The sequence below is a fragment of the Momordica charantia genome, unplaced genomic scaffold (assembly GCF_013281855.1).
Source record: "Momordica charantia cultivar OHB3-1 unplaced genomic scaffold, Mcharantia_2.0 BLBB01000071.1, whole genome shotgun sequence".
Taxonomy (NCBI): domain Eukaryota; kingdom Viridiplantae; phylum Streptophyta; class Magnoliopsida; order Cucurbitales; family Cucurbitaceae; genus Momordica; species Momordica charantia.
In genome coordinates this window covers 12927-36154 of record NW_028275227.1, presented here as the reverse complement: position 1 = coordinate 36154, position 23228 = coordinate 12927, and the positions used below count along the sequence as shown (strand labels likewise).

Sequence of the window (23228 nt, the reverse complement as noted above, 5' to 3'; positions counted from 1 at the left end):
GTTGAACCGTGGGTCATATAGAATATTGTCATTCATGTATAGCTTGTAGGCACTATTGACACTGAAAAAACCCTTTTTATCAAAATGTCATAGCCGAAAATCAGCCGAAGAGTGGGCACTTAGGGGAATAGATAGAATTTTATCAATATCCTCTGGATAAAAAAAGGAATGGAGCTTTTGGACATTCCAACGTCGATCTGTGGTAAGAAGTTCTAAGATCCCAAAGACCTTCAGTATCAAGAGTTGGAGGTGTAATTGGTTTAAAGGTCTATTCTCTTGGTATCCATGGATCCTAAAAAACCTTAGTCGAAGAACCATCACCAATTCTTTTCCGAATACCTTGGAGGAGGAGATCTCGACCCCAAATTAATCCCTTCCAAAAATAGGAAGAAGAAGCTTGAGAAACTGCCTCAAGAATGAAATAATTCGGGAAATAAATAACCTTAAGTACTTGGGTAGCTAGCAGGTTTGGATTGTGGAGAAACCTTCAAACTTGCTTTGCAATGAGGGCTTTATTAAACCCCTCAAGATCCCTGAAATTAAGCCCTCTGAGCTCTTTTGGTTAACACATACGCTTCCAGCTCATCCAGTGAATTTTCCCCCTATCAGAAGTAGAACCCCACCAAAACTGATTGAACAATTAAGAGATATCATCACAGAAGCCCTTAGGAAAACGAAAAACACTCATTGCATATGAATGAATGGCTTGCCCAACACTTATAATCAACACATCTTTTCCCCAACAAAAAAAAAAGATTCTGCTTCTAACCTTGCATAACCCTCCAAATCCGGTCCTTGAGGAACCTCCAATCTTGTCCTTTCCTTCGAGAGAACGAAGAAGGTAGGCCAAAATAATTTCCAAAATCATTGACAAGAACAACATCTAGGAGAGATGGAAGGAATTGTTGCCTGAGAATGTGGACATTTGGAGAGAAAATTAAGGCTGATTTTGCAAAGTTAATACATTGGTCGGATGTCGTCCCATACACCGACAGAAGGTCCTTCAAGGCCAAAAACTGTAGTTCATTAGCTCTAAAGAATATTAAGCTATCATTTGCAAATAGCAAATGAGAGACAAGGGGACCAGAAGGAGCAAATGATAGGCTATGAAGACGCCCAGTAGCATTAGCATCTTGAAGAAGCATAGAAAGACTTCTGCACAAAGAACAAACAAATATGGGGAAAGCGGGTCACCTGACAAATACCTCGAGTGGTAATCATAGAACCAGTCGGAGAGCCATTTAGAATGATTGAAATTCTGGTGGAAGAAATGCAACGCATAATCAGATTCACCCAATCTCTGGCAAAACCAAACTTGAGCATCAATCTCTCAATATAAGTCCATTCAACCCTGTCAAAAGCCTTGCTAAGATCCAATTTTAAAGCAGCCAACCCCGATGATCCAGTTTTTTGATTCCTAATATGATGAAGACATTCATGGCCAATAATTATATTATCAGTAATTGCCCTATTCAAAATAAAAGCTGACTGAGCAGGGGAGATCATGGCACCTAGGACTCTTTTGTACCGATTAGCCATGGTAACCACTATAGGACTCTTCACTTTCGAAATAAGGGCAATATGAGTAGAGTACCAATCTCTTACATGTATATAATAAATACACAAACGAGTATAACATGGATTTAAATAAGTACCATTAACTTTATGTGAAATATAAGTTCACAATGCAATTAGACTACAAATTCAATAAAAATTTTATTAAGTAAAATATAATTTTTGAAAATTTAACTTTGAATAAATGAAAATTTAAATGTATGATTAAGTTTATTAGTGTATGGTGCTAAAAAAAAGTTTATTAATGTATGAAATTTAAAAAGGTTGAATGAAAAATTTGTTCTATTTCACTTTTAAATATTTTATCTTTAATTATAGAGTTTTAATCGAGAAATTTCAAAAGTGTTACAACTTTTATACTTTCTAGAACTATAAAGTGAAGTTTTCTTCCACCATTATTTCACTGTCATACTATGTTAATATAATATAACGTTGAATTGAAAAATCTTACCTGCATAGCATGTGGTAATAGGCTAGTATTATAAAATATTAGAAAACTAACTTAACATCCATCCCTTGAAGATAGGAAAAGAAATTTGCAAGTTTGTTAGATGGTTCAAAATTGGAATGACCAAACAACATGGTCAATGGCAACATTTTGGAAAGTCACCTCATTTTTTAAAACTACAGTCATTTATGCAAAATTTAAAAGCGATTTTTTAAAATAGATGGTCAAATTTAGTCTTCCATCTAAAAAAGAGATAACAATAGATATAGTTATTTAAAATAGGCAATTTCAAAATATGGCCAAACAAGTTACACTTTTCAATAATGGTCAACATAAAAGTAGTAAGATCTGTATTAATGTTTTAGGACAAAATTACCCTCTTGTAAAATAATTTAAAAATGAATCGTCATAGAGAATCCTATCTAACTATTTTTATAGGATAATTCAAATATTTTTAGAATCTTACCTCTATATTTGAGAGAATTATACTAACAAATCTAAGGAAAAAAATAATATATAATAAGTATTAATAAACAAGATGTAATTAGAAATAGAAATACTAACACTCGAGCTAGAACAAATGGATGAACAAATACGGTGAACAAAGAAACAAAAACAACAAATTAAAAATACGGTGAACAAAAAATAAAAACAACAAATAAAAAATACGGTGAACAAAAAAACTAAAACAACAAATAAAAAATACGGTGAACAAAAAAACAAAAAAACAAAAAAAAATATGGTGAATAAAGAAACAAAAATACAACAAATATGGACAACAAATATGGTGAATAGAGAAACAAAAGTATAACAAATATGGACAACAAATATGGTAAACAGAGAAACAAAAGTATAACAAATACGGTGAATACAAAAATACAACAAATACGGTGAATTAGAATAACAAATACAACAATAAATATGGTGAAGAGAGGTGTATTTTTTGAATAATTAATACAAAAATATAAAAATAAGGAGAGAACAATAAATACGTGAACAAAATCAACTAAAGAAATACAAATAGTGTGAAGAAATAAGATATATTTTTTTTTGAACAATTAATACAAAAATATAAAACACTCTAACCTCAAACCAAAAAGATACACAAACTATGGAAATTCAACATATAGGTCTCCATCTCCTTTACCCCTCCACCTCCCGCCGCCCCACCTGCATCGATTCCCCTTTGTCGACTCGACTCCGATAGATTCCTTTCTGATCGTCTCCCTCACTGTGATGTCTCCTTATAATTGGTGAATTTCTATCTCCGTATATATCTAAGTTTATAATAATAGTGGTTGGAAAAAAACACATAGAATATAGGAGAGATAATGGAAGTTATGATATTTTGATTTTAAAACTAATAACTAAATAGATTAGCAAAAGTGTCAAATATCAAATTTGTAAAACAGTTAGAATAATATAAATAGATTTTTTTTCATTATCAAAGATGATTTGACAAAACAGTTAGAATAATATAAATAGATTTTTTTTTCATTATCAAAATGATTTGACCATTTTACTGATGACAAAGGGAACAGTTCAGCCCATTATTGGGCCCATTCATCCGACCAACTTGGCCCAACGGCCCAACTCCACTTGATTTTTCAAAATTAAAAAATGGTAATAATAAAAATAAGAAAGAAAGAATGAAAATGTTAAACCCTAGCTGCTATATCCCTTCCCTCCCATCTTCGCGCCTCCTCCTCTCCCTCTTAGCAGTTCAGAAGCGCCGCCCCGCCGTCCCTCCGCCGCCGCCACCCTTCCGTCTCCACCGTTCTTCTGCCCTATCTGGTCTCAGGTATTCTCTCTATTTCCCATCTTTCTCCTTCAAGTTTCATTACTTACAATGGATGGACGTCTTATGAAAGCTCAAACCGATTGGAACCGATTGAAATTAGGCTTTGGCGAATCATAGAAATTGGTTTTGTTGTTCATTCTTACAATTCGAGATCATCGCATTCGGTTCTCGGTTTAGCCATTAGTGAAATTTGATTTCGCCAGTACTATTTTCTTCTCAAATTTGCTCGTCGTTTATTTGTTATGTTTGATTATGGTATTTTAGATTAAAATCATCTTTTCACTGAGGATTATTGTATATTGGGTGTATCTTGTGCTAAATATCAAATTTATGGATTTTATATCTATGCTATGTTATATTTTGTTGTTAAATGGTAGTTGTTTGGGTGTTTATAGGGTGGGAGCTCAGGACAATTAAAAAATGCAGTCGATTGAAGTCTCCACTTCCATGGAAGTGGAAGCAGTTTCAACTGAATCGAAAGCTGTAGTTGGCGCCTTGCCACCGAAACCACAGTTTGATCCTCTAAAGCCTCATGAGATGAATGATGGTCGAGTTCAGTTCCGAAAGGTCTCAGTTCCTCCTCACCGCTATTCTCCTCTCAAGAAATCATGGATGGAGATTTACACCCCAGTATATGAGCAGATGAAAATCGATATCCGAATGAATCTCAAGGCCCGTAAAGTCGAACTGAAAACCAGAGCAGACACACCTGACATCAGTAACTTGCAAAAGTGTGCAGATTTTGTTCATGCCTTCATGCTCGGTTTCGATGTGATCGATGCCATTGCGCTCTTACGGGTGGACGAACTCTATGTCGAATCTTTTGAGATCAAAGATGTTAAAACTCTCCGAGGCGAGCACTTATCCCGTGCCATAGGTAGACTGTCTGGTAAAGCTGGTAAGACAAAGTTTGCCATCGAAAATGCTACAAAGACGAGGATAGTTATTGCAGACACCAAGATTCACATACTAGGATCGTTTGCAAACATCAAGATTGCAAGGGATTCTCTTTGCAGCCTCATTTTAGGTTCCCCTGCAGGAAAAGTTTATTCAAAACTTAGAGCAGTTACAGCCAGATTGGCAGAAAGGTTTTGATCTTTTATGATTATAGTACCTTTTTCTGAGTTTCTCTTGATAAATGATTTTGCATACTAGTTATTTTGAGGAGAAGAGTGTATAACTTTGTCGAAAAGTTGTCTGAGATACCGATTATTAATCAATCTGTCTTCACAAAATGGGGTATCGGGTATTGTTTTCGGTAGTCGATTGGGATTGTATGCTCGATATCCATTTGGGTATTGTTTTAAAGTGTGTTATGATTTTGCTTCATTCTAAGGGAGGCTTGTAAGGAAAGAGTTGAGTTAGATTTATCATTAGTCAATTTGTTTTGTTGCTTGAAATTCAAAAAATCCCATATGCTTCAATGGGTTTGTTAGATAATGTTTTAGCTTGCTTTGTTGTTCTAATGGTGGATGAACAAGGAGCTATTTGGACAGGCTTCTGTATTATAGCATTACACTATATTTTCTGTTTTGTTTTAACCATGGGAAAACTTTAATATGGTAAAGCTGAGGTCCTGCTTAGATTGAAACTTATTCTCTCTTTTTTTCCCCTCACAAAGTTCATTTAAAAAGATGTTGAAGTTGAAAATTTCATTTCACAAGATAATTTTGATAGATTTTAATTTTTAATATCCGTGAATATTTGGGTCAGCTTGTTAATTTTGATAGAAATTTTAAAATTAAAAGAAAATAAAAGTTCGCTATTATCTAATACATTTTAAAAAGATTTTCTACCATAAATATAAGATGAAGATTTGATCTCTTTAAAAAAAACCAAAAAAGACATGAGTGTTTTAATTGTTGAGCTATATTATATTTAAATTTGATATTTTTGTTCTCTGTCACTAACTTAAAGAAAAAAGGTAAAAACTGTTTCCTTTCACTTTATATTAATTAATTTTTTTTTTTGGTTGATACGGCAAACATTTCGATAGCTAAAAAATTGACTTAATATAAAAGGTAACATTTTCTCCAGAAGTATTTGTCCTAAAAGAAATCAAAATGTATATCTAATTTATCAAAATTTTACTTTTGAAATGTTAGGATCAGACTAAATAATTATAGGAAAGATTTAACTGATTTTTTTTTTAAATATTTGATTCAAAATTGAAAGTGCAAATAGGTGGATGGTTCAATTCCACGGCAGTTTTTTAAGAAAAAAGAATTGCGAACCCAGTGTTCCATTTTTAGAGATTTTTCTTTTTTTTTTTAAAGCCCATTTTTAGAGAAAATTTGGATAGCTCCCTTATTTATTTATTATTATTATTATTGTTTTTTTAACCGAGAAAATTTGGATAGCTAGTGTTTAGGCAAATTATAATCTAGTTATCCTAACTAGTGGATTTAATATATCATAATTGTTATTTACGAATTTTCATATTTGAAAATTAAATTAAAAATATATATAAAATAGGAACATTTAAATTTAAAAAATTTGATAAATTATAGAGAAGAAAAAAATTGTATCAATACAATAATTTATAGAAAAAAAATGACAACATACAAATTGAAGGAAAAAAAAGCTTTGAAATGGACAACTACATAAAAGATATGACAAATGTGTATATGCATAAATTGAAAGAATGTTTAAAAGTTGACATATTTATATATTCTATGATTTTTTTCATTGTTCAAAAATTAACATAATTATACAAATAAAATTTTCAAATTTAGGGGACCACGAACCTGCCTGAGATAATAATCACGAATAATAAAAACAACAAAAAAAAGATTACAACTAACGAATTATATAAAGATAATAAAAGAATTATAAATCACTAATTATATAAAAATAACAATTGAATCACTAATTATAAATCACTAATTATATAAATCACGAATTAGGACTCAACGTAGTTCCTAAGATCGTAACACTCCCCCGTCTCGTATCTACGGTCACGATGGAACTTGCAATACTTGTTGCACGCTTGTGCAAACCATGCTTCATCTTTTCAAGCCTTTGCAGCAAATTATCAACTGGGGTTCCATCGATTTGGGCCAAGATTTGATGGACCTAGGATGCAGGTTGGAGTGTACTTGTCGAACTTCATCGGACGATCTTCTCTTCTCCCCCTACGATGAATTGGGTCTCTTTGTGTAGACCGGTTTCTTGTCTATGACCTTACCTTTGTCCTTTTTGGAGGATCCTGCCAGGTTTGTGTTCAGGACCTATGTAACCACCAGTTCTTCCTCTACAATATGCCTCTGAATCCGAGACATGAGTTCTGCCGAGGTATCCGTTGGGACCTCTCCTAGTGATTGGAGCAAGCACTTTGTCTTTTATTCGAGTCATTAATGTCTAGTGAGTGACATCATCGATGCAGTTTCTCACCCATAGGCATTCCCCGGTGAACCGCATTGCGTAGAGTCGTAGGTTATCTCCTGGTCTCTATTTGAGGGTGAGGAGGTACGTCTGTGTTTGCTTATTTGTGCAAGAGTAGTAGAACTTGTCGACAAACTTTACAGCAAGATCCTAGAAAGATGGGATAGAGCATACGGCCAAATTTTGGAACCATTCTCATACCGGCCTCGTTAGGGTTCCCAAAAACCTGCATCATTACTCCACATCGCTGTAACTGGTGCTCTTCATGGCGTTGTGATATGTCGTAGCATGGTTCATTGGGTATTTTATTTCATCGTACTAATCTATCCTGAGGGCCTTGAATTTCCTTGGGAGTTTGATGGTCGTGATATCGTCAATGAAGGGCCCTGCTCTCGCTTGAGTGCCTCGTAGTGCACTCCCGACTCCTTTGCGTCTGCCCCGAACTCGTCTCTGATCTAGTCGAGAAGCTCTTTCTTGACTTTGTTGAGGTCCTTTAGGTTCACTTTGGAGTAGAATCCGCTCGAGCGACCGGATGATCCCATGCTTTTTTGGGACTCGGCATTAAAACTGAAAGGTGTGCGGGCCTGTTTGGCATTAAGCCCGTCCTGTAGATCCCTAGAAGTGGTGGAAACCTCGATCTAGTTGGCAGGGATTTTATCGCTGAGATAGCCCCAGGATTTATCCTACGGGTTCCCATCGACATTTTCCTAGGTGATTCGCTTGACATGAAGATTCTTTGTCCGATGACCATGATGATTCTTTGTCCGATGACCATGATGATTCTTTATCCCCGAGGGAGGACTGGTCCAGTGGTGTGGCCACTCACTTTGGCCCGCATGCCTGAGTTCTTCCTCTAGGGCTCCCCCATACTTCTTTTACACAGGTGGCCCATGGGGCGAGGAACGTGATTGATAGCCGAAGACCCTGGGCTTGAGAGGAGCAGATGAGGTTGCTATTGTTTTCCAATGATCTTTTCCCTATGGGATTTGCTGCCGCTGGACATTCCTTGACATGATGATTCTTTGTCCGACGACCATGTCTTCTTAGTTAGTGAAACGTATTTTATTAGTCAAGGAAGCGAACCTTCAGTTCTGGCTTGAAAACGTCGTTCCCACGAACGACACCAATTATTGATGCAAAAATCGGAAAGGTCCACGTGTCCTCTAGATGAGTGATCGTCAAACAAATGAGCATGCAACAATGAGTCTCGAGACTAGTGCGGTGTCTGGCTTAATATTCTCCAATAATCAAGTTAGTAATTGCAAGAGAGGAGAAACAATAAGTACCTTAGTAGACAGATTTTTCACCTACCTTGCTCATTGTGGCGTTCCACCCTTATATAGGTGTGAGAGCCAACCAAGGAGCATGCCTGTGGTGCGGCTTGGTGGGATCTGGATCCACTCACGTAATAGCTTTGACAGGCAGTTAAGGGACATTCCTTGCACATGGTAGCTGATAACTCTCCTAAAGAGAGTTAATTGTGTCTAAAAGTTGCATAAAATAGCTAAAGATAGCCTCATCTAGCCCCCAATATTCGATGAGTGTGCCTAATTTAGAAGATAAATCAATGTTCTCATATGTAATTTTATCACTCGTATAGGTGATCTGATTTTGAGCATTTTGCTGCAGCTTTAATGATGTTACAGCATCAGCTCCAGAAAGAGACAACAAGCAGCAAGCTAGCAGTGAAAAGACTTCTCAACGACATTTACCCCAGTAATTGGAGGTTTCACCCGGGAGTGAAAGCTGGGTCCCACATCGCTTGTTTTGTTGCCCTAAAAATCGGGAGGAGGTATAAATGTCAATGAGAAGAGAAGCCTCCACACACACCAAGACAATTCCATTGTTCATTTTTTAATGAATCAATCCTCACTCCAAAAAACCTCTTCATACGTTAAAGAAAGTCAATAAGAGAAGAAGACAATTATCAGCAGCCGAGAAGAGGTCGAGAACTCTTATTGGGAGCTGAACCTCAGCTCCCTCTCTTTATTTTTAGCATCTTTGTATTGTTTTTATTCCTACATTTTTGAACCTCCTTATGGCTTTGTCTAGCTAAACACCTTGTGTAAGGGGGAGATGTTGTGAACTCATTTTCTGGGCTGTAACCTATTAATGATAGTATGTTTTTAGTTGAAGTTGATGTATCAATCTATTTTCGATTGCTTGATCACCATGTTGGAATACCTCTTTGATAACCTTTGGAAAAATGTATTAGAGAGCGAAAAAACTTCATCTCGAGCTAGAGTCTACTTGAGTTTAGAGTGTGGTGACTTAGGGATAATCATCACCTAGCTTGATCATGAAACTGTGCATATATGTTGTTATTGTTTGTCTATGAACTTTAATGGTAGAAAATCTGGGGTGTTTGTAAGAACATCTTGTCTGTTTGACCATTGCATTTACTCTATAATGATGCAACATAGTTAAGGTGGTCCAGAAAGAGTCGACATTGTCTCCCCCTTGCGTCCTTATTTTCATAAGAACTTACTTAGTGATTGTGGATGTTTGTTAACCCAAAGTGAAAACTTTATGTGTGATTGTTATAATATATATTTTTAAACAGCTTTTATTTCGATGCATTTTAGTCATTATTCAGAAGTAAAATTATTTAGTTTATTGCATTGATTTCTTAAGTGAATATTGGGTGTTTGGGCATTTAGTCTCTATGGATTCGAACTTTTTATTACTTGCTGCGACGATTGTGTATACTTGCACATAGAAGAATTGGTAGCATAATCCGTAGACAACAGTAGCACCCCTATCGTCTGCCACCCTTACAGTGGAGGTATTGCAGCAAGTTGTGCACTTATTCATCTTGGATGTTAGGGGTGAGCATGGAGAGCCAAAAAATCGAGTCGACCGATCAAAACAGACCAAACCGAGATCGGTCGGTCGATTTGATAAATAGATCAGTCGAAATCAATTTTTCTTTTTAAAAACTAACTCAAAGTCTATCGGTTCGGTCAGATATGTTATTTCCGACCGAAACCGATCGATAGTGTTATATATTGAAAATTTAAAAAAATTAAAACATTAGATGTTACGCTGATCTAGCTGGAAACCAAAAAAAAACCGACAAATCAACGAATTATACATTATTAAAAAAAATTTGACATCCATTGCCTTTTGCAAAACCGCTTACGAGTACTATAAAATTTAAAAATATATAGTTTCTTTTGATTTTTTTAACTTCAAATTAAAGCGACAAAGGTAGATGCACATGTTTCTTGAGAAAATTGATAGACGTGACCTAGATAGTTTGTCACTTTGCTCAAATGATCTAACTTTTCAAAACTTTTTTCCTGACCTAAACAAATATTTTATTTAATTTTAAAAAATACAAGTAAAAAAAAAGAACCGTTGGTCTTCTCCTTTTCCATTTATTTCTTTTGCATTCTCAAGCTTGGGAGGAAGAATAGTTGGAATTTTTTGCTCTCAACTCCAACATGAATCGTTTTCTTAAATATTCAACTCAGTTTACTTTTTTCTACCTTATACTCTCTTTCGATCATTTCTAGGGCTACGATTTCGACATATACGATGATTTTAGTTGAAAGGTTGTTGTGGGTTAGGATTTCGTGATTTCTCGATGTGGTGGTGCTGCTAATTCTTGAACAAAAATGAAGAGAACTGAGTTTGATTTGCGAAGAAGATGAGGGTTTGAGTGAAGTTCTTCCGAGAAATAAAGCAGTGGAAAAAAAGGCGGGTAAGTTTTCATAACTTGGGTTGTTTGTCAGGCAAGGCTAATGCGTTTACAATATATATTTACTTGTAAATTTTATTAATAAACTTCATCTCTGCTTGTTGGTTCGAAACTTGAATTGCATTCTCTTGCACCAAGGTTTGATTCCAATTTTCTACGTTTTTTTTTCATTATATTACAACCAGTAAACCCCCAAGAACTCTTTGAACGGTGAGAACTCCCCTGAATCAATATTTTTGGGTAAGTTTCATAAAACTCGGACTTGTCCGAGTTCCACCGCTTCATTTATTTATAATTTTTTTAGTTCAACACATAGGAGTTTTCATTTATTTATTTTTGAATTCATTCTCATAATGAGTGTATATCCATTTTCTTATCGATGTTTTTTTTCCTTTTGAACCGATTACATAATCAATATCATCAGTTTGTAAAAAAGTACATGATCGAACCAATGAAGTTAAATGAATAAATGCCATTTTTATCACTCTAATTCAATAAAGCATATGTTATACAAATAAATAAATATGTGAGCATCTGCTTCCCTATCCAAACAAAAAAAAGTGAGCATATGGTATATTGTTTTAAATTAATCGGAAACTTTTAAGTTGTGTGCGCGTTTTATTTAAATAAAAAATAAAAATATTTAGTCTTACATTGTTTTTAATCAATTATTTATTTGTAGGATATAAAGTTAAATTAAAACACGTATAAAATTAATAGATTTTGAATTTCAACTATTTATTTTCTCTAAATATGTTCTCACCTTGTTTGGAGTAATTTCGAAGTTCGTAGCTAAACTTCTTTCAAACATGTTTCTCTGGAAAGAAAAAATAATAATAAATATAAATATAAATAAAATAATTAAAAAAAGACTTAAATGGTATTTTTAATTAAAAAACAAATAATAATTTATTTTCTTCACAGAATATAATAATTTGTGTCATCTAATAATATAAGATACAATTATATCCCAAAATTGAAAAATGAAGAATGGATAAGATACAAAATTATTTCTATATTGCCATCCCCTTGGATTAGAGTCTGAATTTGCACGAATTAGAAATTGATCATTTTCTAATTTCGTTTCAACTCAAATAATTAAAAAGTATAATCAAAGAAAGCGTGTTGAAATAAAAAAACAATCCATGGATTATTATTGCAAACAGAAGCGAAAAAATGCCTTATATTCGAAAAAGAAAAAAACGAAAGCAATCTCAAAATAACAGAAATAATAAAGAGAAATGAAAACAAAAAAAAAAAAGAAAAAAAAGAAAGAAAGCGGAGATCTACGGAAGAAAAAACCTAGAAATTAGGAGGAGGCGCAGGGAGAGGGAAGAAAGGCCTTCCACCGCCGCCGCGGCCGCCGCAGAGAGGTCCATCGCAGAAATCGACTTTATCTTTGATCTTGTGGAAGCCGTCCTTGAAAACTCCGAATCCGAAGAGCAATCCGACGGCGACGGCGACCGCGATGAGGCAGACGCAGAGCATGCATAGCTTTCCGCCGCAGCACATCGTCGATCGGAAAAAGGAAGGAACGAATTGTTGATTTAGATTCGAGTCGCTTTAGAAGAAGGCAACAGCTTGTTGTTCGTCTTCTTCTTGGAGAGGAGTTGGATTCGGTTGGGAAAGTGCGATTTGGAGAAAGGAGTTTTGCTTTTCCACGACGGCTGGGCTGGCAGTTGGATTAGGTGTGGGGTTTTGGTGGGAGGATACTGACACCTCCTATTGGGCTCGCCTAAGGCCCATTAACAATTCGCCTTTCCAATGCCCTATACATATATAGATTACTATTTAGTTACCACGAATTTTTATTTAACTATACAATGTTTTCTTATAATTATTTGAATAATTTATGACATGAAATACAAACAATATATTAATTATAATTGGTAGAATATGATACAATTTTTTGTTTTATAAAATTTGGTCTATATTATTTAAAATAAAAGATATATTTTAGAACTAATAATATTTTTAAACTTTCCATTCAAATAAAACTATAATATTATAAATTTTATGGAAATTTATTACAAATTCTAATAGACTCTTTGCAATAATTTTTTTTTAATAATTTTGTGTAATATTCATTTCAAATATTAGGTAACTTTATGACAATATTTTTAGATAATTGTTATTTAAAAAATAAGAGAAAATATTTTAAAAACATGCTAAATTTCTTATGAAATTTGAACTTATAGTCTATTGAGTTAACAAATTTGGCACAAATGTTTTAAATAGAAAATATTATTAGTTGTTTTATTTTTTAGAAGGAACTCCATGCAACCTTAAGTATCACACATGTCTCAAGCTATTGCTATTATTTTTTTTAGAAGGAACTCTATGCTACTTTAATTTACAGATTCAAGAAATTTTGAGAGATTGAGAAAGGTTAATAATAAAGAAAAAAATGAAGTTCAAATGTTGGTAAAGAAGAAACAGCTTTTTATAATAGATGATTGAAAAAATTACTAAACTTTTTGAATTCATAACTAATAAAATTCTAATATTAATTAAAATTAAAGAACAAAATATCTAAATTATTGAGTAATGAAACAACCAAACTTTTAGGTAGTCTACCTTTTTACATTTTATATATTTATTATTGTTAATAATTAGTAATTAATTTCTTAGGTGGTTAAATTTATGAGTAGTACGTGTAAATTAAATTTGTAATTATTTTACTCAATTTTTTCTTACTTATCATTCAAAAGATATAGTTTTTTCTTTGTCATTTATAAATATGATGACCTGCAGAGAATTATATATATATATATATGAAGGTAAATGTTATTATTTCAAATGACAATTTTGAACCAATGAATTGAAAAAATATATTATTTTTATTTTATTTTATTTTGTTGAAGAAGTTTTTTTCTTTTTTCTTTTTCCTTGTCCTTGTCAAAGGGAAAGGGAAAGGGAAAGGGAAAGCTAGATAAGTGTGTCAATTTTCACCTTAAATTTTTTATTTCATTAACTTGACCCTCCTGAACTTAGATAAATGTTGTATTTTTTTTTTTTTCATATGTTCACTTTATGCTAATTCACTAACTGATTTTAATCAGAAGTAACGTAAATCTAAAAACTCATTAATTTAATGAAAATCAAGCTTCGCACAAAATCAAATTTTATTAATGCACGAAATCAACCATTAAATTACCCTATCAAAACTTACAAATAAAAAAAAACAGCTCTATTGTCATTTTACCAAATATATGTTTTATAGTTCATTGCACGCACCTAAAAATATTTTTTTCAATGATTCTTCAAAAGAAAACTTATTAGAAGATAAAAGTTGCAACACTTTTAAAAGTTCCAGGTAAAGATTACAACATTTTAATCTCCATTTCTTAAAACTCTCACTTCATTTTATCACTCTCTCTACTGTCATTAAGAAACAAATGGAATTTCGGTTGATTTCCTTTTGCTGCATGCATGCTCGTCATTTTTGTTGTAGCAAGTCTTTGCCATCAGGGTCTTAGCAACCAATCTGGTGATTGTTAATACCTCTTCTTGTCTTTTTCAATTTCTATACTAGCCCAAGACGAGAGGGACGAGGTCACTGTTCTAAGGGAAAGATGTCGCACGCCTCCCCGCTTTTGTCATTGTTCATTGTCATCGCGGATGCACTACTAATTTCGTTACTTCTGCTGCATGTCTCCTATTTGCATCGTGTTGTTGGAAATCATCATAGTGGCCCTAGTTAGAACTAATCTCTTCTCCCGCAGAATTTATAAAATTTGGAAAATTGAGTTTTTTTATTTTTTTTTGAATCTAGTTATATTTATATATTGTATTAGGAATTTGAATAGTTATAGGTCACATTTTTGGTAATTACAATAATATATATATTTTTTTATTTTTTTAACTGAATTTGTCTTTAACATAATGACATTATTCCAAAATAATTACTTTTATCAATAGTGGCAAATTTATTGGCCGATGGTTTGAATGGTTTAACAGATTTCTAAAAACATTATTAAAGTGGAGGCTGTAATAAAATAATTATAAATTAATATTAATAATTTTAAATGCATATGTTGTTAATTCTTACGAGAATGGCACTTCTATAATTTATTTAAATTAAAAAGGGTGTTATGGGCTAAAAATGTTTTTAAAAAATCCTTACTTTTTAATATAGTATAGATATACACATGGCATGAATCAAAATTAATAATGCGTTTTACAAAATTATCAAATCTATGAAATATTGCAATAATAGCTAATTGATTTTTTTTTAATTCTAAAAGTTTTATAGATAAATATATCATTGTAACCAATTAGGTATATATGCATAATTTTAGGGATTTAGGATTTTTAATCCATAGCAAAAACAATGACACTCAATGTTAGGAATCAAATATATCTAATAAAAATGGAATGAAATTAAAATAATTAACTTAAAACTAATTTAAAATTGATAATTAGAATGTGAAAGTAGATTTAGGAAAAAATTGTTCCGTGGAACTCCTGTCGCCGCACCGACTTGGTTTTTAGATATGTGTCGTTAATGAATATAACAGGTAAGTTGTGTTTCCATCCTTCTATAGAAGCAGACAAACTCATAAAGAAGTATTTGAATCTGCCTATGGCGTCGACCTCATGGGCTGTATACGCGTCACTGCATGATAATTATTGGTAACTACACACATATACAACCAAATTGAAGAATCAATGAAAAAAAATATGGTAATGATACGTTTGGTACATTTACATATATACAGCAAAACTACATTATCAATAAATATATATACACTACCTGGATTTTCTCAATCAACTTTGATGCAAATGACGGAATGAGCGCGTATGACTCTTCGGGTGACCCCATAATTGATTCTAACGTCTTCTCTTTTCCTCTTCAAGCTTTGTAATAATTAATATTAATCTCATGGTTCTTTCGAGTGTAATTAATAATGTCCTGGGACTATGACTACTTTTCATATCCATGACTGTCTTCGCACACTCACTAACCATTATTGAGATTGTCTGCCTATGATCATTCTTTACGACATCATTAGAACAACTATGTTCATCCACAAATTTTCTAATAACTCATATTTTACTATATAGTTTGTTTTTAGGGTAACACAAATGTTGTGAAACTTCTCAGTGAAAGTACTAAGGTTTGTAATGGTATTTATAGGTACAAGTTTATAGATTGTTTACAATTTGAAGGCCTTAAAATAGTTGGCCTAAAATGTAGAAGGAAGTTAAGAGATAAAACTAACAACCTAGACTAAATCACATAAGACAAAATAAAAAAGGAGGACTAAGTACCACTAGTTGTTTCAATATTCCCCCTCAAACATGAGGGTGGGTTTGACAGCCCAAGTTTGACTTGCATTAGATGAAATAACGACATTCCCAGAGATTTGGTCATGTCGTCTGCAATTTGCTCCTCTGTTGGCACATACTTGATCTCAAGTTCTTTATCAAGAATTTTGTTTCTCACGAAGTCCAGATCAATTTCAACGTGTTTGGTCCTCGCATGGTAAACAGGGTTTGTTGCGATCACAGCAGCAGATAGGCTGTCACACCATAGCACAGGTTTGTGTTGTCCTTTATCCCTATTTCATGAAGCAGTGAACTTAGCCAAGATATTTCGGCAGATGTGAGGGCTAGAGATCTGTACTCTGATTCAGCACTTGATCTTGAGACGACACTCTGCTTTTTTGAAGACCAAGAGACGAGATTCTCACCCAGGTAGACACAGTACCCACTAATGGATTTTCTATCTTCCGGATCGCTTGCCCAATCTACATCTGAGAATGCCGAGGTTGATAGGTTAGTGCTGGGCGTATGTTTAATCTCAAATCTATAGTTCCTTTGAGAAACCCGAGTATTCTTTTTAAAGCTTGAAGATGGTTTTCTTTTGGATTTGAGAGAAGCTGATTTAGACGATTCACTGTGAATGCGATATCTGGACGAGTGTGACATAGGTACTGTAAGCTGCCAGCTATATTTTGATATTCTTTTGCATTTTCAACCGTTTCTTCATTTTTTTAGTATAGTTCTTTTCCAACTATCATAGGCGTTGGAATGGCCTTGAGGTTTTTCAGGTTCAACTTTTTCAGTAGGTTCGCAACATAGTTATTCTGACTTAGATAGAGGCCTTTCTTTGTTCTTTTAACTTCAATTTCGAGAGAGTGGTGTAATTCTCTCATATCTTTCGATGAAAATTTACCATTGAACTCTTCTGTGAATTTTTTCATGTGTTTGCTATCATTTCTTATGTCATCAACATAAATTAGGAGCCATATCACACACTTCTCATTGTTGTACATGAACAATGAATTGTATGTCATTGCATTTTCGAATCCCCAAGCTAAGAGCATTGATTTTAACTTGTCATACCAAGCTCTAGGGGCTTGCTTTAGGCCATAGAGAGCTTTTTCTAGCTTGCACACATAGGTAGGATACTTAGGATCAACAAACCCTTTAAGTTGGTTCATATAAACCGTCTCTTGTAACTCACCATTTAAGAAAGCATTATTGATGTCAAGTTGTTTGATCTCCCACTCATGGGTAACAGCTATGGTGAGAATAACTCAAATGGTTGGAGCCTTCACTGGACTAAATGTTTCCAAAAAATCAACTCCAAGTGTTTGGTGAAAACCTTTAGCAACAAGCCTAGCTTTATGCCTTTGCAATGCACCATTCGAATCTCTTTTCACCCTAAAAACCCACTTATTTCCTACAACATTAAGGTTGGGTTTGTAGGGTACTAACCTCCAAGTCTTGTTTATCATTAATGCTTCAAATTCTATTTGCATGGCCACTTTCCACTGTTTGCTCAGTAAGGCTTCTTCAACATCTTAAAGATCTCAGCTTTGCCTCTTATCATCATTGGATGTTGACTTACTGCCACTGTAGTAACTTCTCTATTACCATCCTCAACTTCTACGGGTGTTACTATAGGCTCTCTATTGCTGTCATTACATGGTGATTCTTCCTCTTAAATAAATGGAATGAGATTGTTTTCCCCCTCCAAACTATCCAAGGGTAGACTAGGAGAGGAGGTTGAAACCTCAATATCAGGAACGACTACACCAGGGGGTGTCGTGGGAGTGCCCGGGACTGGATATACCAAGTGAAGGAGTTAAACAAGGGTGCTAATGGTGTCGATGGAGAGCTAATGTTAAGGATTTAGTTTTTGGATTGACTAGAATACATAAAGTTACTCTTAAAAGGAAAGTTAGATTCATTGAATTTAACGTGTCAAAAAATATATATTTTACCCGAGGAACTTAGACACCTATACCGTTTATGTTGGTCACTGTATCCGAGAAACACACACTTGATAGTATGGAAGTTGAACTTGTGTTGTTGGTAGAGACGTAAACAAGGGAAGCAAGCACATCCCAAGATTTTGAGAAATTTATAGTTGGGCTTGGATTTTGTTAATTTTTCAAAAGGAGATAATCCGTAAGACTGGTGTTGGCAGCCGGTTGATGAGATAGACAGTCATATCAAAGGACTCCCACCAATATCTCAAAGGCATGGATACTTGAGCTAACAGGGTTAAGCCGGTTTCTACAATATAGCGGTGTTTTCTCTCCGCTCTCCCATTTTGTGCTGAGGTATAAGGGCAAAAGTGTTGAAATTCAATGTCACTTTGTTGAATGAAGTTTGTAAACACCCTATGTTCTCCTCCCCAATCGGATTGGAGAATTTTGATGGTTGTTCCAAACTTATTTTCTACACGTTCTTTTAAAATTGTAAAGGCAACCAATGAATTTTACTTTTGTTTTAAATGATAAATCCATGTAAATCGGCTAAAATCATCAATAAAGTGAATATAGTAAAGATAGACGTTTGTTGAAGTGATAGGTGCAGGACCCCATAGATCAGTGTGAATCAAATCAAGAACATTTTGAGACTGAGAAGTAGAGGTAGGAAAGGGAAGAGAGTGAGTCTTGCCAAATTCACAAGCATCACAAAAATCGAAATTTGCATTAATAGGGTGAAGAGGATTGCATTCTTTGATTATTTGATTTAAAACTCTAGATGATGGATGATCAAAACATATATGTCATACATTATTTGTAGAGTTTAGTCTATGGGGTTGGGAATCAAAAAGAAAAGTAGAGTTACTACTAGGGACACTGACATTTGAGTGGAGTAATGCGGCACTTCTTGGAGGAAAAGGTTCGACTCCATTGAGTTGGTATAATCTGTTCTTAAGTCTCCCTTGTTTGAGCACCTTCCGTGTGAGCTTGTTCTTCACAAAACAACTAGATACATTGTTGTCTTAGGTGAGTTTAGACACACTAAGCAAATTCTTAGCAATATTTGACACATGTAAAATGTTGTTCAGTTTCAACTTTTGATGAGAGGAAGAGGGCAAGAGAGTGTTATCAATGTGAGTCATTTTTAATTTGTTGGCTTTTTGGCTCTTAATCTCAAATTAATTAATTTCAATTAATTAATTAATTAATGCTTTGATGATAACAAACTTAATTTTGTTATTTGATAATTTTAGTGTTTTGAAGTGTCCACAGCATATAGCTCGAAATGGGGATTCCAACATCTTTTAAATTACCCAAATTGTAGCTCAAACAAAGAAACTATGGTCGAAAGAAGTTGGAATGAAAAATACACATGGCGATGACGTGGCGGCTAAATCTTACATGGACTAATAGAAGAGGACATGTGACAAGCTAAAAATTTTAGTTTACAAAAAGAAATGAAATAAAAAAAAAAAAGAAAAGAAAGAAAAGAGAAAAGAAAAAAAGAAATTAAAAAAATTAATATATATAAAGTAACAACAGTAACTTGAAGAAGAAGAGAAAAAAAAGAGGTGTCAAGCCGTGGTTAAATTAAAAAAAAAAAAAGATTTTGAAGTTGCCATTAAAGAGAGTTATTATTATTATTATTATTATTTTATTAAATTAAATAACAACCTTCGATTTTTAATCATTTCAAATCTAATGGTCCAAATTTAATTTGGATTTCAAATTTCTTCCCAACTTTCCCTCCTCTATTTAAACCTCTCGTTCTCTCAAATTTTGACAACACTTTCTCTTCAATTTTCTCTTCAATTTTCTCTCCAATTCATCAATTGTTCATCCCTCCAAAAACTTAAATGTTCCTTTAAATTTGTTGTGGGAGATTTTATTTGAGAGATTCTTGAGCTTCCAATTTTATTTCTCTTAGCCAAATAAAAGCCCTCAAATACATCCACTCTTTTGAGAGAGTTGTAATCTTGTCTTTCAAGTTCCATATTCTATTGTAAGGGTTTCTCTTGAGCCTGAAAAAGAGAGTTGTAACGGTTTGATCTTGAACCGTGGAAAGGATCAGGTTTCTTCTTGCTCCCGAAAAAAGAAGAAGGCTTTATACCGGTTTGACTCCTACCGTGGAAAGAGTCAAAGTTTCTTAATCGAATACCCAAGAGGCGCTTGGGGAGTGGAGTAGGCCGGTTGTTGTCGAACCATTATAAAATTTTCGGTGTCATTTTCTCTAACCCCTACTCTATTTAATTTTTGCAATTAATTTTCTTTATTACAAATTGCATGAAATTAATTGTTCAAATTTGTTAAGCATGTTTAATGGTCAATATTTATATTTGAATTATTTGGGTGGTGAAATTAATTAGGGTGTTTGTATTTCTAATTTGTTGTTTAATTTTGTGTTAAAATTAATTGTTTAAAAGTTTACATAATTTGTTTAATTTGGGCCCACCGTAGTAAAAAGTTTGAAAAGTTTCATTAAACCCTATTCACCCCCCTAGGATTGTCATACCGATCCAACATAATTGTGTACCATCTCCTATACACATAGTTTCCTTACCATTGTACTCGACCTTCTAATTTAAATTTGCTTAGTCACAGGTGACATGGCTTGAGGTGCCACTATCAGCATACTATGATGGATTAGTCACTATCTTAGGGGCTGCAATATAAGTCATTTGTTGTCTTCCATTATCTGATTGTGATTGGGGACTCAAGTAATCTTTATTGAAACGATACCAACAACTTAATGCACTGTGTCCATATTTGCCACATACTTGGCAAGTTGGCCTAGGACCATGTTGATTTTGCCTACCTCTTTCGCCACGTGCTCTTCCCCCTTTGAAATTTTGATTTCCTCAGTCATTTCCTTTTCCTTGTGAGTCATATCTGTTTCCAGGATTTCGACTATTACCAAAAACAACATTTGTCGTGGAGTTGGCCACCTCAAAGTTTTGTGGTATTACATTGATATGAATAAGGGTCTGCTCAAAAGCAACCAAAGTGGCATGGGCTTCTTGCCAGGTAAGATAACCATTCCCCTTTAGTTCACATGTGATCGGAAAGTATTTTGCATCTAAACCGAAAAGAACATTAGCGATAAGATTAGAATCGGAAATGGATTCACCTGCTAAAGATAAATTATCAGCTATTTGCTCCTTTTGAGTCAAATGGTCTGCCATTTTTGTGTTCCCTTTGCAGGTATTTAGCAGATTAGCTTTTAGTTGGTTGATACGAGCTTTATTGACTGATCCGCATCTATTTTCCAATGCCTTCCACACCTCTCTTGAAGTGTCGAGGCTTACTACATCGCTTGCCACAGTTTGCTCCATTGAACTGAACATCCAACCTAAGAGAGCATGGTCGATTGCACTCCATTCTTCAATTGCGGGATTGACAGCGTAAGTAGTTATTGCACCTTTTTTGATTGCAACAAATTCTGAGGGGATTGATTTCAATTCAAGGATGAAACCATCAAGCCTCTGGCCTTTAAGGACAGACAAAACCATGAATTTCCAAAAGAGCCAATTTATTTCACTTAGCTTGACTGCAACTGCCGTATTAAAAGGATTTCCAAATTGTATGAGTCTTCCATTGAAAGACTACATGTTTTATTGGCTGATGATCTGAGAAATTTCTCCATTAACAACCTTCACATTTCCATTTTCAACAGTACTGGAACTTTCAAGATTTTTAGTACTCATGATAATAAAAAAAAAAAAGGTGAAGTAGGCTAAGGCGAGATGGCTCTGATACCAAGTTTGCTTTTAGAGTAACACAAATGTTGTGAAACTTCTCAAGGTAAGTACTGAGGTTTGTAATGGTATTTATAGGTACAAATTTATAGGTTGCTTACAATTTAAAGGCCTTAAAATAGTTGGCTTAAAATGTAGAACGAAGTTAAAAGCTAAAAATAACAATCTAGACTAAATCACATAAGACCAAATCAAAAAAGAGGCTAAGTACTACTAGTTGTTTCAATAATAGGTAACCAGATGAGCGAAGGTACCAATTGATGATTTGTCGAGGCACTTTAATACCAACAGTTTTTTGTTGAATTTTACTGTTTTGAACTGAAAACTACCTTTTAAGGTTATAAAGTAAACTGGATTCTTCAATTCTTCACTACTTAGAAAAGCACAATTCTTTTTCAGTAAAAAGTTGGACGGGAAACCATGAATTTAACTCGAATCCATTACTACGAGTTCCTTCCGTTTATGGTGGGATGTGTGTACTGATGTTCCACTTCGATTCATGAAGTCAATGGGAGTATCTACAACAATGTTATCTTGTGTAGACTGTACTTGTGTCGAACTCTCATAGCTAGGGTAAATGTTGATATTTACATTGGTCCGGAATGGTGTCCCACTCTCATATATGGAGTCAATACGGGTATCCATAGTATTAACGACAATGTAGTACTTTGTCCCCAACTCATTTGATAACATAGTTAAAAATCGTGTGACTTAAGGGATGTGAATCCCGGAGCGGAAGCGGATCTTCGTTGCTGATTTTCGGGATACGAAACCGAAATTGAAAGAAGGAAAATACAGAGGAAACTTAATACCTTTGAAGAAAGTTTCTTCAACAAATTTCCAACGAACACCACCACCGAGCCTTCCTCGCTATCCTCTGGGTACGAGATCGTTCTTGTGGGAGAATTTTTTTCGAACGAGAGGGAGAGATTGAGAGAGCTCTTGATAGAAATGGTGGAAGTTTTTTTTTTCTGTTCTGTAACCCTTGCTATTCTCATTCTCCAACACTTGAAGAAGAAGAAGGGTGACGTGGGGTAACTCCCCACGTCACAAAACCTCTCACTCCTCTGCAATATTGCAGGGGAGTTAATAATAATAATATTATTATTATTAATAATAAATAATAATATATAAATATATATATAATAAATAATATATATAATTAATTAATCAAATTAATTAATAAATATAATTAATTATTAATCTAATTAATAATTAATAAATATATATATACATAAATAATTAACACTTAATTATTTATTATAAAATTAGAATCATATTCTAAAACATTTTTCTCGTATAACCTATAGTTTTAATGTACATCTTATGCACATTA

The 23228-nt window shown here is 33.9% G+C and overlaps 3 protein-coding genes across 3 annotated transcripts; 1 reads left to right on the top strand and 2 right to left on the bottom strand.

Annotated features, from left to right (window-relative positions):
• Nucleotides 1–3664: 3664 nt before the first annotated feature.
• LOC111013333 (uncharacterized) lies at nucleotides 3665–5205 on the top strand. Its single transcript, XM_022287768.2, has 2 exons — nucleotides 3665–3824; nucleotides 4220–5205. Exon 2 carries the CDS (start codon nucleotides 4245–4247, stop codon nucleotides 4917–4919), a length of 675 nt encoding a protein of 224 aa, XP_022143460.1. The 5' UTR covers nucleotides 3665–3824; nucleotides 4220–4244; the 3' UTR covers nucleotides 4920–5205.
• Nucleotides 5206–11542: 6337 nt separating this feature from the next.
• On the bottom strand, nucleotides 11543–12634 carry LOC148207804 (uncharacterized). Its single transcript, XM_088118276.1, has 2 exons — nucleotides 12214–12634; nucleotides 11543–11728 (listed from the first exon to the last, which is right to left on the bottom strand). The coding sequence occupies exon 1, from the start codon at nucleotides 12421–12423 to the stop codon at nucleotides 12214–12216; it is 210 nt and encodes a 69-aa protein (XP_087974402.1). The 5' UTR covers nucleotides 12424–12634; the 3' UTR covers nucleotides 11543–11728.
• Nucleotides 12635–20995: 8361 nt separating this feature from the next.
• Nucleotides 20996–21646, bottom strand: LOC148207803 (uncharacterized). Its single transcript, XM_088118274.1, has one exon. It carries the CDS (start codon nucleotides 21644–21646, stop codon nucleotides 20996–20998), a length of 651 nt encoding a protein of 216 aa, XP_087974400.1.
• Between the last annotated feature and the right edge of the window lie 1582 nt (nucleotides 21647–23228).